The 15,416-nt window shown below is 38.4% G+C and overlaps 1 protein-coding gene across 8 annotated transcripts in view; it reads left to right on the top strand.

Annotated features, from left to right (window-relative positions):
* LOC132123564 (RNA-binding protein Musashi homolog 2-like) overlaps window positions 1-15,416 on the top strand; it is a 275,563-nt gene that overhangs the window by 69,948 nt on the left and 190,199 nt on the right. For all 8 annotated transcript variants that reach the window (XM_059534264.1, XM_059534263.1, XM_059534265.1 and 5 more), the window contains exon 6: window positions 13,882-13,974. In XM_059534264.1, coding sequence (XP_059390247.1) covers window positions 13,882-13,974 — 93 coding nt within the window. The remainder of the gene's footprint in view (window positions 1-13,881; window positions 13,975-15,416) is intronic.

Here is a 15,416-nt window from a genome sequence, read left to right on the forward strand (position 1 = left end):
TCTTGCTGCCTAGTAACAATGAGAGGAAATAATGTTTTGGTTACATTCATCTGCAACCCCCTTGCAATCTTTATTCACTCATCAAATAACGTCACTTTGATTTTAGAGTGTGATTATCGCTATAGTTTCCACTCCGACTGGCCAGTGGTTTGGAAGTGATATTAATTCTTTTTTTTTGTCTAGATTTTCCACTCAACTCCAAATTCTCATCGCCGATGACAAATTATGTCAGTAGAAGTGATTGATAAGATAAAAGTGATTTCCCCCACCAGTGAGATAATGCAATGCTCTGTCTTGCTCTGGGTCAATAAGCTTTGCGGTAACTTCCTTAATCTAGCCCAAGCCTTATAAGCATTGTATTCGGACAGTTAGTGCTGGTACATCAATAAGGATTAAAAAACGCTGAAATCTCAACCAAGTGCAGTGTTGCGGGCATGGAACTGTTTATCGACGCACTGTGGAAAAGTCACTGAAAGAGGTGGCAGAGGAGAACCCACCACTATCAATCAATCAATCAATCGTCCTATTAAAGTGAAAGTGCCCTCTCCTGGAGCCATCTCGCCTGCTCCGACTGCACCTTATCCCTTTTACTTTCATCCGGAGCAATCAATCTCATGCTGCATCCGCTGCTGTGCCACTGCCTTAAGGCACCGTGATTCTGGATGCTAGGATGATAGTCTGTATACCTTTATGACCTGCTACAAAAAAGCTGAGGCCGATAGGAAAAGCGTTTGTTTAATGGAATGGATTTGTATTTTGATGTGCATAGTAATATTTTAGAGGCTTAGTGATTGCTGCTTGTTTATTGACTTGAGTGGAGTCTAGTTGTTCAAAAAAGTATCTAGGGTTGTTGAGAATTAGGCTATGTAGCTTTTGTTCTTGAATACTCTGGTAAAAAAATCAATATGAATTCAAAAAGAAAATGTAAAATAACATTTTAATGTGTATTTATTAAACAATCAAATGTTTTCCTTGTTTTACTTAATTACATTTTTAATTTGTTTACTGTGTTCATTATACAATATTTTAGAAATACATTTCAAGTATCGATAAAAATCAATACACTCACACACACAAATAATTGTGTCTGTGTGTGTGTGTATGAAATTTAGCCTTGTTTTAATTTGCATTTCATTTACATTATTTTCATTTATTTTTTTATTTAGTTTTTATTACAAGTATTAATAAAAAAATTACTAAAATACATTTTAGTACTAGTGAAATGCTATTATTCTTTATTAAGTAATTTTGATGTTGTTGAACATTAATTCTTTATATAAAATGTGAGCTAATAAAGTAGTTTATTAATATAATATGTCTTTTGGCAATTATTTCTTAAAGCAGGAATAATTTTTTAAATAAACGATTCAGGTAAGAAAACACACCAAGAAATACATTGATAGGTGGATGATTTTTCTCTTTTTCTTGTCAGTATTGTTTTATGATTAAAATTAACAACACCTGTTAGATTTTATATTGAGTCTGACTGTGTTTTTGCTAGTATGCAAGTTGGTACTTCCTGGAAGTGATGAATATGATATGCCCTCACACTAAAGGGCTGCAGAAATGTCTTGACTGTCATATGTAGAAAATGTATAGAAAATGGCAGAAATGTTTGCCTTAATATTTTTCTGACATGTCAGATGGTGTCAGCACTGTAGTTAGAGCTCAGTAGTATATATTAGCTTTGGGATTTGAGTGCTTTTGAAAGAATTTCATGATGTTTGTGGACCGGAAACACGGGCAAGAGGTGTCTGGGTGCAAGCCCTCATTGGTTGTGTCTCCATGATGGGTGCATATGAATACCCTCATGTCAGATCCCAAGCTGGCTCATGTTCCATGCCTCAGATGGTGCTCCAGAGGTTGTTATCTGGGCTACGGCTTGACTCTGAGGCTATGTTCAGTATCCCATTCACGAGACTATAGTGGGAGAGGAACATCAGGGCTTGATGTCTGTTGCTGGATGCTGTCTCAGCCTTATCTGGTCTGTCCATCACCTTGTTTGCGTCAGTCCACAGCTTCCACTGACCAGCTGGGCCTTAATTACCCATAGCCAGCCAAACAGACATTTTTATGTGCAATTCACTCATTTATTGAGGAACAAGATTGTTTTCTTTCAAACCAATTCTATTTCATGTGTTTTTGTGTGTATGTTTTCATGATTATATCTGCAGCCTCTGTATTTGAGCACATTTGAAAAAGAATGGCGGTATTGATTTTTTCATACACATTTTCTCACACAGAATACAAATATTAGTATATGTTTTAAATGTATATTGATGTTCTCCATCATGCTCAATATGGGTGAAAAAAAGTTATGCAGGTTTGCATGGATATAAGGGTGAGTACATTACTCTTTTTTTGTTTACTGTCACATAAGTTCTTTTAAACAAAAACAACGGGTGATCTGGAATAATAAAGGTCATAAATGGGATTTTTCGCACACCAAAGTGCTGGAAAACATTGAAGTCGATCTTGACTTTAGATACAGCCTGTGGTTATTTGGTCTGCATTTGCACAGACATCTTTGACAAGATGCCTGAACTCACATGCAAATGCAAACACCAATCAGCATGCCACCAAGCACACAGAAGTGGGAAGTGGCTTCTGTGAATTGAAAGTTCACTTCAGGCCCGCAGGATGGATGCTGATGCTGTTTGTTAGCTCTTCTCTTTCTCCTGAACAGATTCAACTGATGTGAAGCTCTGTCTTGCCTTGTGGAGATTATTTCACAATGAGTTCAGACATTTCAGAAGTAGAAAGGATTGCTGAAGGCCTGCCTCCAAACGATGTGGTGTGCTGATAAATTCCTCAGCTTGCGCTATGCTTAATATTTCAGAGAAGGAAATAAAAGTCTGATATCGTTTTATACTCCTAAATGGCAACTTGGGAGAAAATGTCTGGGGAAAAAAGCCAGATCTATTGTAAAGACTGAAAGGAAAGGAAAATGTACAGTCGCTTTAAAAATGTATACAGCTTCCAGCGTAATGGTGTAAGTAATTTGTTAAGTGCTTATAACTCCCTTGCTAAAGTGTCGAAGATTTCGCCCCAAGCAAGCGCTTAATTAGCATATTAATTTTTCAGAATCGCTTTGAGGGGCAGGCGCTCAATTTTTTCTCTCATTTCTTCTTTCACCCCTCCATCCTTAATGTGAAAATATTTTTCCATTCTGCAGACTGTTTATCAAGGCTAAAAACTCATAGATATTCAGCGTGAGTTCATTTGAACGGAGACCGCGAGGTGTATCAGCCTAGCCATCTCCTGAGTCCTATAAGGAGCTATGAGCGGCCGCGATCTATCTTCATAACTGTACAATAATCTATCGACTCTTGGTTTGAGTGTAAAGCACATCAGATCATTAAGATAAAGCCGTGAAGGGGGTATTGCTACAGTTTGTCATTGAGGAATATTGGTGTTAGTGCAGTTTGAAATTACAAAGGCATGATGCAGGGGTTAGCACCAAAAAACTGTTTATTTTGCCATCATTCAATAAAAGATAATACACATGCTCAAGATTTATATACTGGCCTGCTGAATGAAGAGGCCTTTTATAAATATAATTTTATTATACAGTGTTTTTCAAAGGTTTGGGGTCACTAAGATGTAAAAAAATACAAAATAATTCAATGAATACTTTTATCCAACAAGGATGCATTCAGTTGCTCGAAAATAACCGTAAATATTTTTATATTCTCGCAGACGTTTTCTTGAGTAATGGCTGCTGAAAATTCAGCTTTGCCCTCAGAGAAATAAATTACTAATTTAATATATATTGGAATATGAAACTTGTAATAATAACTTAATAATAAAAACTTAAATTGTAATAGTAATTCACAGTTTTACTACTTATGCTGTATTTTTGATCAAACAAATCCAGTGTTGGTGCACTTAAGAGAAAAAAAAAAAAAAAAAAAACTTGTACTGCCCCCAAACTTTTGACCGATAATGAAAATTATGCTCAATATATTACTTGGATATGTTTGCCTAGTAGACTCCTTTTCACTCTGGAAGGAAGGAGTCAAGAAATATAGAGGTTGGATGTTTTGGATTTGCTAAGTTAGCTATGATTTAACAGTGGCCTAGCAACTGCATAGAAACAAGAAAAGCTCAGAACACCTTAGCAACCACCAAAATAATTTTTTGCACTGATAAGCACTTTCTTTTGGTGAGCATAACTAATTTCTTTGAATATGGGCACATTGGTGACTGACTCGGAATGACCTTTGATATTGTCTGGAATGCAGGGTTGAATGTCAGGTTTACCCAGTGGTGCAGAATGCTTTTACAGGTCTTGATCTCCATTAGGGGTAGTATAGATATTGATTAATATTAATTGGGTGTCATGGGACCGTTATGCACATCTGACCTGGTCATCAGCACTCCCACTGTTCACATGGGCCAGCTTTGGCAAGGCTGCAGTCAGATGATCTGGGTATTTTGTAGCATTGTGACATCAGTGGTTGAGGATTTAGAGTTATCCCATTGGTCACTCTTAAAGCTACAGTACCTCATTTGACACACTCAGGTACTCCAAAAATGCTGCAATGATTCATGAAAGACCCCGTGAATGACCAATTTAGATGCTAAAATCAATATTGAATGGAATTGAATGAATGCTTAAAGCAGTCACGGGGGCAGTAGTTTCCTCTTTCCCCCCATAGTGTTATGAAATTCAAATATAAAAATCTCTTTAGTGTGTCAGCTCAGCAGTTTAGGATAGGAGGATTTCACACAGGTGCTCACAGATATCTCTTGATTCTTCACGCCACTTCTGTAGATAGCCTGAGATGTTCAGAGTCAGCACAACCTTTACAACCTGGAGCTTTGGATTGGCTTGAACTGTCTTGTGCTTATTATTATTATTATTATTTTTTTTTTTACTAAAATAAATTTTATAGCCCCTTTTAATCTTCAGATTTTCAGACCGTGCTTTGTGTAGTTTTATATAAATGTCAAAAGTGTTGTATTCATTTTAAGATTATTGATTGGACTACCATGAATATTAATGGTCATAATCTTGGCATGAAGATCCTTAACTGCCCCAAACAGAATGTTGAGTGACTAACCTGCTGGTGTAAATCTCATTCAGCCCTTGTCTGATGCTTGTGCTTGAACTGCCTTGGGCTCCACTAAATGGCTTGGGAAGGATCTTCCATTGAGAAAGCCAGAGACTCATTTACCTGGCCTAGGGGGTCAGCAGAAGGCTGTTTGGCTCAGTCTTTGGCAGCCAACCTGCTGTCAGTATGGAGATGGCTGCTGTAAGCTTGAAGGAGCCCCGCTTTGGGCTGTCTCCTGCCATTTGCAGTAAGCATCTTTACCCCACTCATCTACTCAGTGTAATGGCATTTTGGTTATCAATTAGGAATCTCTATCTCTCTATATATATACTGAAGATTGGATTGGTCCTGTTTTACCCTGGAGACAAACCCTCCATCCCTGTCTAAAGATCTGCACTTTCTTTTGTACACTTACATTACCTTTAAAGGTTATGTACAGTCTTTATTACAGGGGCGGACTGGGACCAAAAAGTGGCCCTGGACTTTCTGGCCCACAGCAGCCCACCACATCAAAACGCAAACGCCCCTGTTTTGATGTAATTTATTTATTTGATATTTAAGTATACTGTTTGGGGATTTTAACCAATAGGGCAACTGATCCTCCATTGAGAAAAAAAAAAAAAAAAAAGATAACCTGCGTGCTGCAGCTGTTCATTTAGCGACTCCTAGTGAGCGAAACATGTTCATCACGAGACAAACATTCTCCTAGAACTCACACTTTGCATTCAATTAACCAGTGTTGGGGAGTAACTAGTTACATGTAACTTAATAACGTAATTTAATTACAAAATAAATGTAACTGTAATCAGTTACAGTTACTAAGAAAAAATGAGTAATTAAATTACAGTTACTTCTGAAAATTTTAAAGATTACAGTGGGGATTACATTTGAATATGTACACACATCCACATACAGATGTAATTGATTTCTTTCCCAAATTGAACCGACTATTCTGAGACGTACGGCCCTATAATTTCCGCGATGCAGAAACATAGTCTGGTTAGTAGAATCCAGTCATAAAAACGGGATTGCTATTGCCTAACACGGACGGAATATGCCACATTTTGGACAAATATATCAAAAGTACACTTGAATCAAAGCATATGCAAAGTTTTAATATTTGCTATAAATTCAGAGACAAAGGTTACTGTTATTAAACCATGCCACAAATTTACATATTTATTTATTTAAAAATAAATACAAATGGTAATCCATTTGCAATAATAATAATTAAAAAAAACATGGTTACTGTACTTTTACGTAATAAAAGCAGTTAATTTTTGTGAGGGAAAAACATGACTCATGTTCAGTATTAGGATTTTATATTGTAGTGATGCACTCAATTTGACATGTAGGCAATTTAGAAAGTATAGTTTTGTTAAATCTTGAGTGTTAAAGTCATGAGGTAGATGGATAACAGGGCAAAATAAAGAGACTGAAAAGAAAAAAGAAATGAAGTGAAGGTGAAGTTCAGGAGAGAACTTTTAATTATTTTGCATGTCCCCAAACTAAAGATTTAAATCTTTTTTTATATCAGGTTCATACAAAAAATAGTGTTGTCCATGAAATTGTTTGTATGAGTTTGAGATTTCCCGGTTTGAAATTTTATCCCAGTCCACCCCATGTGGAAATTAATGAAGCAGACATGCAGACATGTGTTCAAATTTGATCATCTTAATTCAAGTGATGAAGGATTGTAAAAGTCTGACAGTATTGAGCACTGCTGTAAGGTTAAACCTGAATGGTGTAAATGTTTGAAGATGATTAACAGTTGCAAATAAACATTTATTGGAGATTTTGAAAAGTAATCAAAAAGCAATCAAAAGTAATTAGTTACATTAATAAAGTAATTGAAAAAGTTACACTACTATTACATTTTAAATAGGGTAACTTGTAATCTGTAACCTATTACATTTCCAAAGTAACCTTCCCAACACTGCAATTAACAGATGCATGAATATGCGGTAATATAAGTTCATGATCCGATTCGTGAACAGATTATTCTCTTGAGTAAATCTTTTAAAATAATCATTTATTTTGTTTAACGAAAACATTGTGGAAACCAGTGGTTCACAAACTGGATAGATCTGAGGTGCAGGGCTCGCAAAATCGCTAGCCCGACGTCCAGGGGCTATTGTGTTTTGCAGTCGGGCTCAAAAATGTATCACTGCTCTTCCCGACGGGCTATCGTGAATAGTGATTTAAAATTCGCGTTGTTCACTCGCTTGGAGGGGTGAAATGTATCGTAGTTGATCGTTTTCACTTGTTTCTAAATCTTGCTGATTCAACTTTTTTAAACAATTTGCGCGCGTTCGAAGCTTGCGCGCACTCGTTCAAAGCACGCGCTGTGAGCAGCATTTCAGACAATGCGCGTACAAAGAATTAATTCATCTTTTGGGTATCCTAACTTCTGAATGAACAAATACACACACATAATTGTCTCTGCAAGTATTCTCGTAAACACAGTCGGTTATGTTTTAAGTGAACGTATACAGTGGCCTGCTGCTCAGAGAAATTCGCTGTACCAGATGAATCTGTCTCTCTCTAAATTAGACGAAAACACGCTTGTTGGCTGCGCGATCGACTCACTCATCCATTTGCGTAGAAAAGAGATGTAATATTATGATTTCCGTCAATTAAAAAAAAAAAATATATATATATATATATTTGTGTACCGGGTGGGCCGGCCCACATTGGCTAGCGGCCCACCGGGAAAAGTCCCGGTGCTCCAGATGGCCAGTCCGCCCCTGCTTTATTATGAGCACTGCAATTGTGCTCTAATTTACTGAATGTGTTTACCTTTAATTCTATATTTTTTTCTAGATTCCACCTATTTTATGAACTACCAAACAAAAAAAATTAAGGGTTTTATTTATTTATTTATTTTTACATGGCACATGATTTATAGGGAAGCACAAATATATGACAAACAGAATCAGCCAGTTTCAGATATTTAATATTGCATGCTCATTTCCCCCATTTTTACATTTTAGGTTACTTTTGTCGCTCATTTAAAGTAAAAAAATAAAAAATAAAAATGTAATAACACTGTTAAATGTTATTTTTAGGAAATTTAAAAATAAATTTTTCATATCAGAATTTAATAATGGGTCATGTCTGCGATGTGTGCAGTGAAAGTTGTATGCAGAGCGCAAAATATTATTTTTTTTCTATGACTTTTTTGAGGTTTGTTCAAATCTCAAATCCCATGTATGCACATCAGTGTTGGTAATGCTCACTTAAAAAAGTCCCACTAAGAAAGTAAGACTTATTTGGCATGTTATGTATTCCTTTTTGAGTGAATGTTTATACATATTCAGTAGATAATTCTCTTATGATAAATCTCTTTGGGGCGGCAGTGGCTCAGTGGTTCATGTAGGTTGTCTACAAACCGGAAGGTTGGTGGTTCAATCCCCGGCTCCACCTGACCAAGTGTCGAGGTGTCCTTGAGCAAGACACCTAACCCCAGGTGCTCCCGACGAGCTGGATGGCTGACACCGCAACCCCCAACTGCTCCCCTGGCGCCGCAGCCACTGCTCCGGGTGTGTGTTCACAGTGTGTTGTGTGTGTGCACTGCTCTGTGTGTGTGCACTTTGGATGGGTTAAATGCAGAGCACAAATTCTGAGTATGGGTCACCATACTCTGCTGAATGTCACGTCACTTTCACTTATTTTTTCACTTGATACATTGGCAGAAAGAAAAGAGTTTGATATTGCACCCATCTTGTCTGATGCGTTTTAGGGCAGGGGGTGGGGCAAAAACTGTGCATCCACAGTTTTTGCCAATGTTACTAATCAGTTATTCTCAGCTCTTGGTCAAGCTGCTGCCTCGCCTGTCAATCAGGTTTAGCTGCAGGCGCGGAGGCAGGAGCTGTTTGGCCCAGTACATTTGAATGTCGACATTAAAATTCCACACTGCAAAATTGTGTACAAATTGGAGCTTGGTGGCCTAAATTTAGATGCAGCTGAATAGAATGTGGTGAGTGCACTAGATTCTGTCAGTCAAGGAAATGTCGACACCTCACGTTAAACAAGACCCGCCTAGTTGTCAACGTTTCCGACTGGTTTGCAATCTGTCTACAAGCCTGTTTGCCTTGAGTGCATGAAGGACAAGGAGACGGCAATCAGTGATGAATATGTGATTTGAGATGATGAAGAGGCCTTGGAGGGAGGAGGAGGATGAGGAGGGGGTCTCATTATCTCACTCTAATCAGGGGACATCCAGCCAGGCAAAGAGGACTGATTAAAAAAAGACTCCTTGTCACAACACAAGAGCATTGTTTGGCTGGGGCTTATGGGCTTATTGTGAGTGAGGACCAATGTTAGTCAACCGCAATCAATGGCAAGAGACCACTACACAGTTCATCAGAGACCCGAGTAAACAAATAAAAACGCTGTGTGGCCCTCTCTGTAGACTGTTCGATTCCAGAGAGGAGAATCCTGGGAAGGGAAACTCTCCATAGGAAGCACGACAGGTGTTTTAAGAGGAGCTTGATCATCCGTTCCTCTGTTTCTGTTCTTTGTTAAACTCCACGTAACCCTCATCAAGCCATCTGTCAAACGGCTCTCTCCCCCTTGTCCCCCTCCTCTCGGTCAGAATATAACTTGATTTGCTATGTCTGTATCCCTGTGATTGTCCTGTGCTCCGATAAGGATCCATGTTTTCAGGGAGGGTTTGGCTGCACCGCATCTAATGAAAGATCTTAATTAGATCCATTTGTGCCCAAAGGAGAGTAGATGCAATATTAAATTGTCACTCCTATCACATTCCTCCAATTTAGGCTGCAGGATACGTCTCGATCCATTTTATTTCCCCGCAGATAAATGGTGAACTTTGCTGTCACTTCTACCTCTTGCTTTCTCCCTCTCATCTTCAGCAGAGTGTGAGAGACTCTTCCTCTGGAAGGAAAACATCTTCCTCTTTGCCATGTATTATAAAACTATTCTAATTTGCTTCCCAATTCCTCTCTTTTTCGAGTCCAAATTGAAGCCTTGCCGATAGTCTTGCTCTTTTAAGTATCAAAAAAATTCAGACAAGCCTCGTTGTCTTTAAATGTGACTTTTTTATTGCCATGGGAAATCTAACTTTCCCAAGGCAAGGTTTTACAAAAATAACTTTAAAAAAAATTATATTATACAACTTTTATTTTCTTATTATTTTTAAATCATTATTGTTTGTAAATATAATTTTTTTTATTATTATTTTATTATAATTTTATAATATTAAGTCTATAAATTGCCTACAGTCCACAACAATCTGTTTTACAATCTAGTTTGTCTTGGCTTGGTCAATGATGTAGAAATAACAAACAATATATTGACTTAAAAAACTAAATCTTTTTCTATTTCATGTTTTGTCTGCCTCAATAATATATCTTTCTCTAAATTTGATTGCATATAATTTTACCACAATTTCTTTTTGTTATAATCACAATACATTGTGTAAAATTGGCTGTATTATTATTTACTTGTTCATATTAACAATTGAATCCGACAACTTTTTCTGATAATTGCAATATACAGTTAGCAATATAACGCATTAGACCACATACATATAGTGCAGGCTCACATAGTCATCACCTCTGATCACCTGCACTTGTCTCAGCACTGGTAGAAATCTGCAGCACGACTTGTATCTGGAAACATTCTGGCAGCTGACATTCCCTCTCGCTAGAGGAAGGGAAGAAGTGTTCTCTATGTATGCCGAGTTGCATCAAGCAGTGCTGGTGGAAGATGACAGGGCCTGAAACAGCAGCATCAGCAGCCGACTAAGAGCAACAAACTCCGCTGCTCTGCATAAATTTTATGCGCGCAGTATCTCTAAACACACTGCTTATACTCTATCACACCTAGTGCCTCTGCATTCTTATATCTCAGCTCTCCTGCGAGACGTAGTCTTTTATATTCATAGATTTTCACGGTTGAATTTTTAAGGTCTTGCGATAGCAAAAGTTTCTCTGATATGTCATCACTTCGCTGGACGTTTTCCCATCCCTTTGAAAAGTCCGCGTCTTTAGTTTTTTTCCTTAGAATATACTCGCACCATAACTTTTTTTTTTCGCCATTCTAATTTGTCTGAAACATCTTTTCTCATCTTAACTATGTTAGACCCCCCCCCCCCCAATGTCTGACAAAGAGGTGTTTTCAAATTTGCACGGTTAATGAGAGGCTGCACATGGAGGTGTGAGATTTGAAGCTGCAAATTCCTCATCAGCGAGTGCAAAGCTCGAGCCCCATTCCTCTCACTGGAACACCGGTTCAGGGTGAGATGAAGATATTTGTACTTGACACCTCTTAGTCTATACCTGTTGAAGTTAGCTTGGTACCTCTCCCACATGACTTGCAGATTATTCCCACGAATACCTTAAAAAGAGCACTGTGTTCAGAAAGCTGCCTTCTCAACAGCAGCAAAAAGAAACAAGGACAAGAGAGAGACACTCAGGAAGGACAAGTCCCATAATAAAGGGTTGTCTGGCAAGCTATCTGCTTTTTCTATCTAAGTGGTGGCTAATCAAATTGCACGTTTGGTAGTCTGTTGTCTGTTTTTAATGACTATTTCTTTCGAGCCTTTAGGGTCACAAAACCAAAAGAATCAAAACAGTGCCACAGACATGCTTCCTGTCATTGTCATTGTCATTATTGCATCTGAATACTAATGGGTTAGCCGAATTAGCAGCACAACATGTTTGCGCGGCATATCTGCTCATTGAGTCCCGAGAGGTGTGCGAGAGAGGGAGCACAGAAGGAGCAAAGGCCTGCTGTTGTCTCTTGTCACCATGGAAAGAAATGGACAGAATAATTGCGTTGTTCTAGGGCCCGAGGAATCCCATCAGCCAGGAGCTGGTGCTGTCAGAGAACATAAAGATGCCACTAAAAACTTAACTCTCCACTGACACGTTGGGCGGCTTGGGCCTGCACAAAACGACAGGGGAAAAGACAGACAGATTAACCATGGTGGGGTGCAGATGAGAGTGAAAGTGCTTCACAGAGGGTTTGGGAAACAGCCAGCTGAGAAGAGGGCTGAGTGTGCCTGTTGCCAAGATTGTCTGTGATGGATGTGAATGAAGTAGAAATAAATGCTCAGGGTTGCTTAATTCTTACGCCGTCTCCTCGGCTCTGGGAAATACCCGGGGTTTGCTAGAATGCACAATTTAAGCTTATTTTCTCTCATTGTCAATAAGTGCACCTTTTTTGCCTCTTTTTATAGAGAAAAGACAATAAGAGGGGACAGGAAATTAGTTCATCCTTGCTGGAAAAACAAGGTTCTACTGGCTTAAGTAAATTTTTAGCTGATTTGTTGCTGATCGAAGGTAGTTTACCAGCTCTAACCAGCTTGACTAGCAGCGTTCCACAAAGTTGAAGAATTGCTTTATCTATCTATCTATCTATCTGTCTGTCTGTCTGTCTGTCTTACTCAACTTTATTGTCCTTAAAAGCCAGTTCTTTGTGTAGACAGCAGTACACATGCACTTTCCAACCAACCAACACACAATATTTAAGTCTAAATTAAGATTTTCAACAAGTTTCTTTGCTAAAATATGAGGCTGAACAATTAAAAGCAGAAGAAATATCAATAAAGAGCAAGTCTACATAATTATTTACCTTCCAAATGTTTTAGAATCAAATTTAGTAAGGTACAAGTGGCATCTTCCACTTCTCTACCTGATCTGTACGCAAACTGCATAGGATCAAGTGCTGACTGTGTTAAGGTTAAAATCCCCTTCCTAACTATTTTTTCAAAAGATTTCAAAACCAAGGCAGTAAATGCAACAGGCCTGTAATCATTAAAAGAAATAGGATTTCTGTCTGTCTGTCTGCCTGTCTCTCTTTCTCTCTCGATCCATCCATCCACATGCATATCCAGCTATCCATCGCTCTCTCTATATATATTCATACTATATCTATATTCAAAACGTAGGTCAGATCTGAACTTTTGTCTCCAGCATGAGCACCATAACATATAGGGATCACCTGCTGCATCAAAGCTCTGACAATAAGCACACATTTAATAGAAATCCACACGGGTCGAACATAAGCTGGAATTTTACAAGTTTCTTCTCTTTGTTAACTTCAAAAAGGGCTTAACATTGCCTGAGGAGCTCTCTTGTTAGCCGTTATCATTTCCCTATATGATAGGTGGGCTATTTGATCTCAGTGCACTAGCTCTCAACACAATTAACATTGCTGCATGAAGAGAAGTCAGTCTTGGCGCTCCATACATCTCTCCAGCAGGGAGAGTTAATTGTGTTTTGAAAAATAGGCCTGGTTGCAATACTGCGACATCTACTACTGTCTGTTCTCACCGGTTTGAGATCCCGTCAGGCCCGGGGACTTCCAGCTTTCTGACACCTTTTGTTTGTAACTCAATTAGAGTGTCTTTTAAGGTCTATCCATGTAGCCTACTCTACATGCTTTTTCTGAGAACTGTCCTCTGAAACATTCCTATTCCAATTTTCTTAGATGGAATGGGGGATTGAGTGTTGGGTCTTCGCAACACTAGAAAAACACCATTCGCAGCTCAGGTGTTTGTGTTCGTGTGAAACCAAAAAGTGTCAAATCTGTTATGTTGCAAGAGAAAGAACAGGTAATGCAAGCAGCATCGGAAGCTAGGTGTTGCCTGGTCCCCAACCACACTCTCACACACTCAACAAATCACACAGTACCTCCTCTTCAATCTCCCCGTGGGACACAAAATCCATAACCGGTCATCTCCCAATTCCCTCTTTTCCAGTTCTGAGCTTCCTCTTTGTCTCCTGTGCGTTTGATGTCCTCTGAAGTGCTTTCACATGGGCCTAATCTCTTGTCTTCTTCTCTTCTCTTCCAGATGGTCACAAGAACAAAGAAAATATTTGTAGGCGGATTATCAGCTAACACAGTAGTTGAAGATGTGAAGCAGTATTTTGAACAGTTTGGCAAGGTAAGATCACATTTTTTCTTTTTCCCTTTGGCTAATTTCACAGAGAGATGTTTGCATATGAAGAGAAACGCTGTCCTTCAATGGACATTTTCAAGACTTTCAAGCAGGCCATTTTAGATGTGGCCATTTAGAGATGAAAGACCAGTGTTTGCCTGGTTTCTGTCGTCCACTGGATATAGTAGCAAAGACCTTATGCTTAAAGCTGCTGTGTTTACTTTTTTCCATGTTAAAATGCTTTTTTTTGGACAGCTAGCAAGCCACAAATATGTTGACTTCACTGAAAAGATTGCATATGTCATAGTATTCTGATACATAAGCTTTTGATTAATTTTGATTTAATTCCTGTTTTAATTAAATTCGATTTGATTCATTTGGGTTTATTTTAGTTATAATGCCCATTATCCTAATATATTCCTTCAATAAAGAAATAACATCTTTTTCTACTAATGCTGTAATTTATACACAGGTTATTCTTTCAAATTTTCAAAGAATTTTGTTTTTGTAAATTAGAACCACCAAACCGGGAATCAAGCTACATTGATCATGTTGCATAGATTTGAGTCACTAAAAATAACTGATTCAAAAGAGTCATTTGTTATTATCATGTATGAACTGAGTACAGGCATAGAGTAAAAGATTGATTTTGGGCTTTTATAAATTAGGATCGGGATCATTCAGGGATCTGAAAATCAATGATTTTACCTGTTCCTACTATGTATGTTTTTTTAAGCCTGATATCTACCATACACATGCAGAAGACGGATTGTCAACCCGTATATTTGTACGGCCCAGATTAACTTTTCTGTTTGCTGTATGATATGACTTTGAGTAAGTTTGCGGTCTCTCTCTATTTCAAGCTCTGTATAAATACCCAGCTCCATTTGTTTGTAATCAGCTTTGTCTGAGTGGACCTAACACACACTTGACTTGATTGAAGGACTCAATTATGCAGATGTTTTACTTGCCCTGTGCTGTACATCTTGCCCTGGGGGTGTTTTCACCAGCGCCAGTGCTGGCAGTAGACAACCACTAAATCATTATGATTAAAGCAACGGCAGAGGATTTGTAGCTTCTTAGGTCACAATACTATATTAGTCTTGCCACAGCCTGGTTTACTGAGGCATACTTGTCTGCCGTCCTTACTTAAAGCTGTAGACCGTTATTTAGAATGGGCAGTGTGATCCAATAACGCTAAAGACCTCAGTGCTCAGTGTCTCGTTTTTTATAAGTTGCAAAGCAAACACGCAGGCTAATGAAATGTCTCAGTCTCTTAAGACAAGAAAATTACAAATTGACCATCCGTTGGATGCACACTTTTGAGTAAAGGAAAAACGAGCCTTCAAAGTGAGTTCTCAGTGAGTAAGATGTTCATTTGCTGCAAACTCTTGATGACTCTGCAAGTCCGCCCACCTGGAGGTTGGGCCGCACTGTGGCTGATACCC

The sequence above is a fragment of the Carassius carassius genome, chromosome 41 (assembly GCF_963082965.1).
Source record: "Carassius carassius chromosome 41, fCarCar2.1, whole genome shotgun sequence".
Taxonomy (NCBI): Eukaryota; Metazoa; Chordata; class Actinopteri; order Cypriniformes; family Cyprinidae; genus Carassius; species Carassius carassius.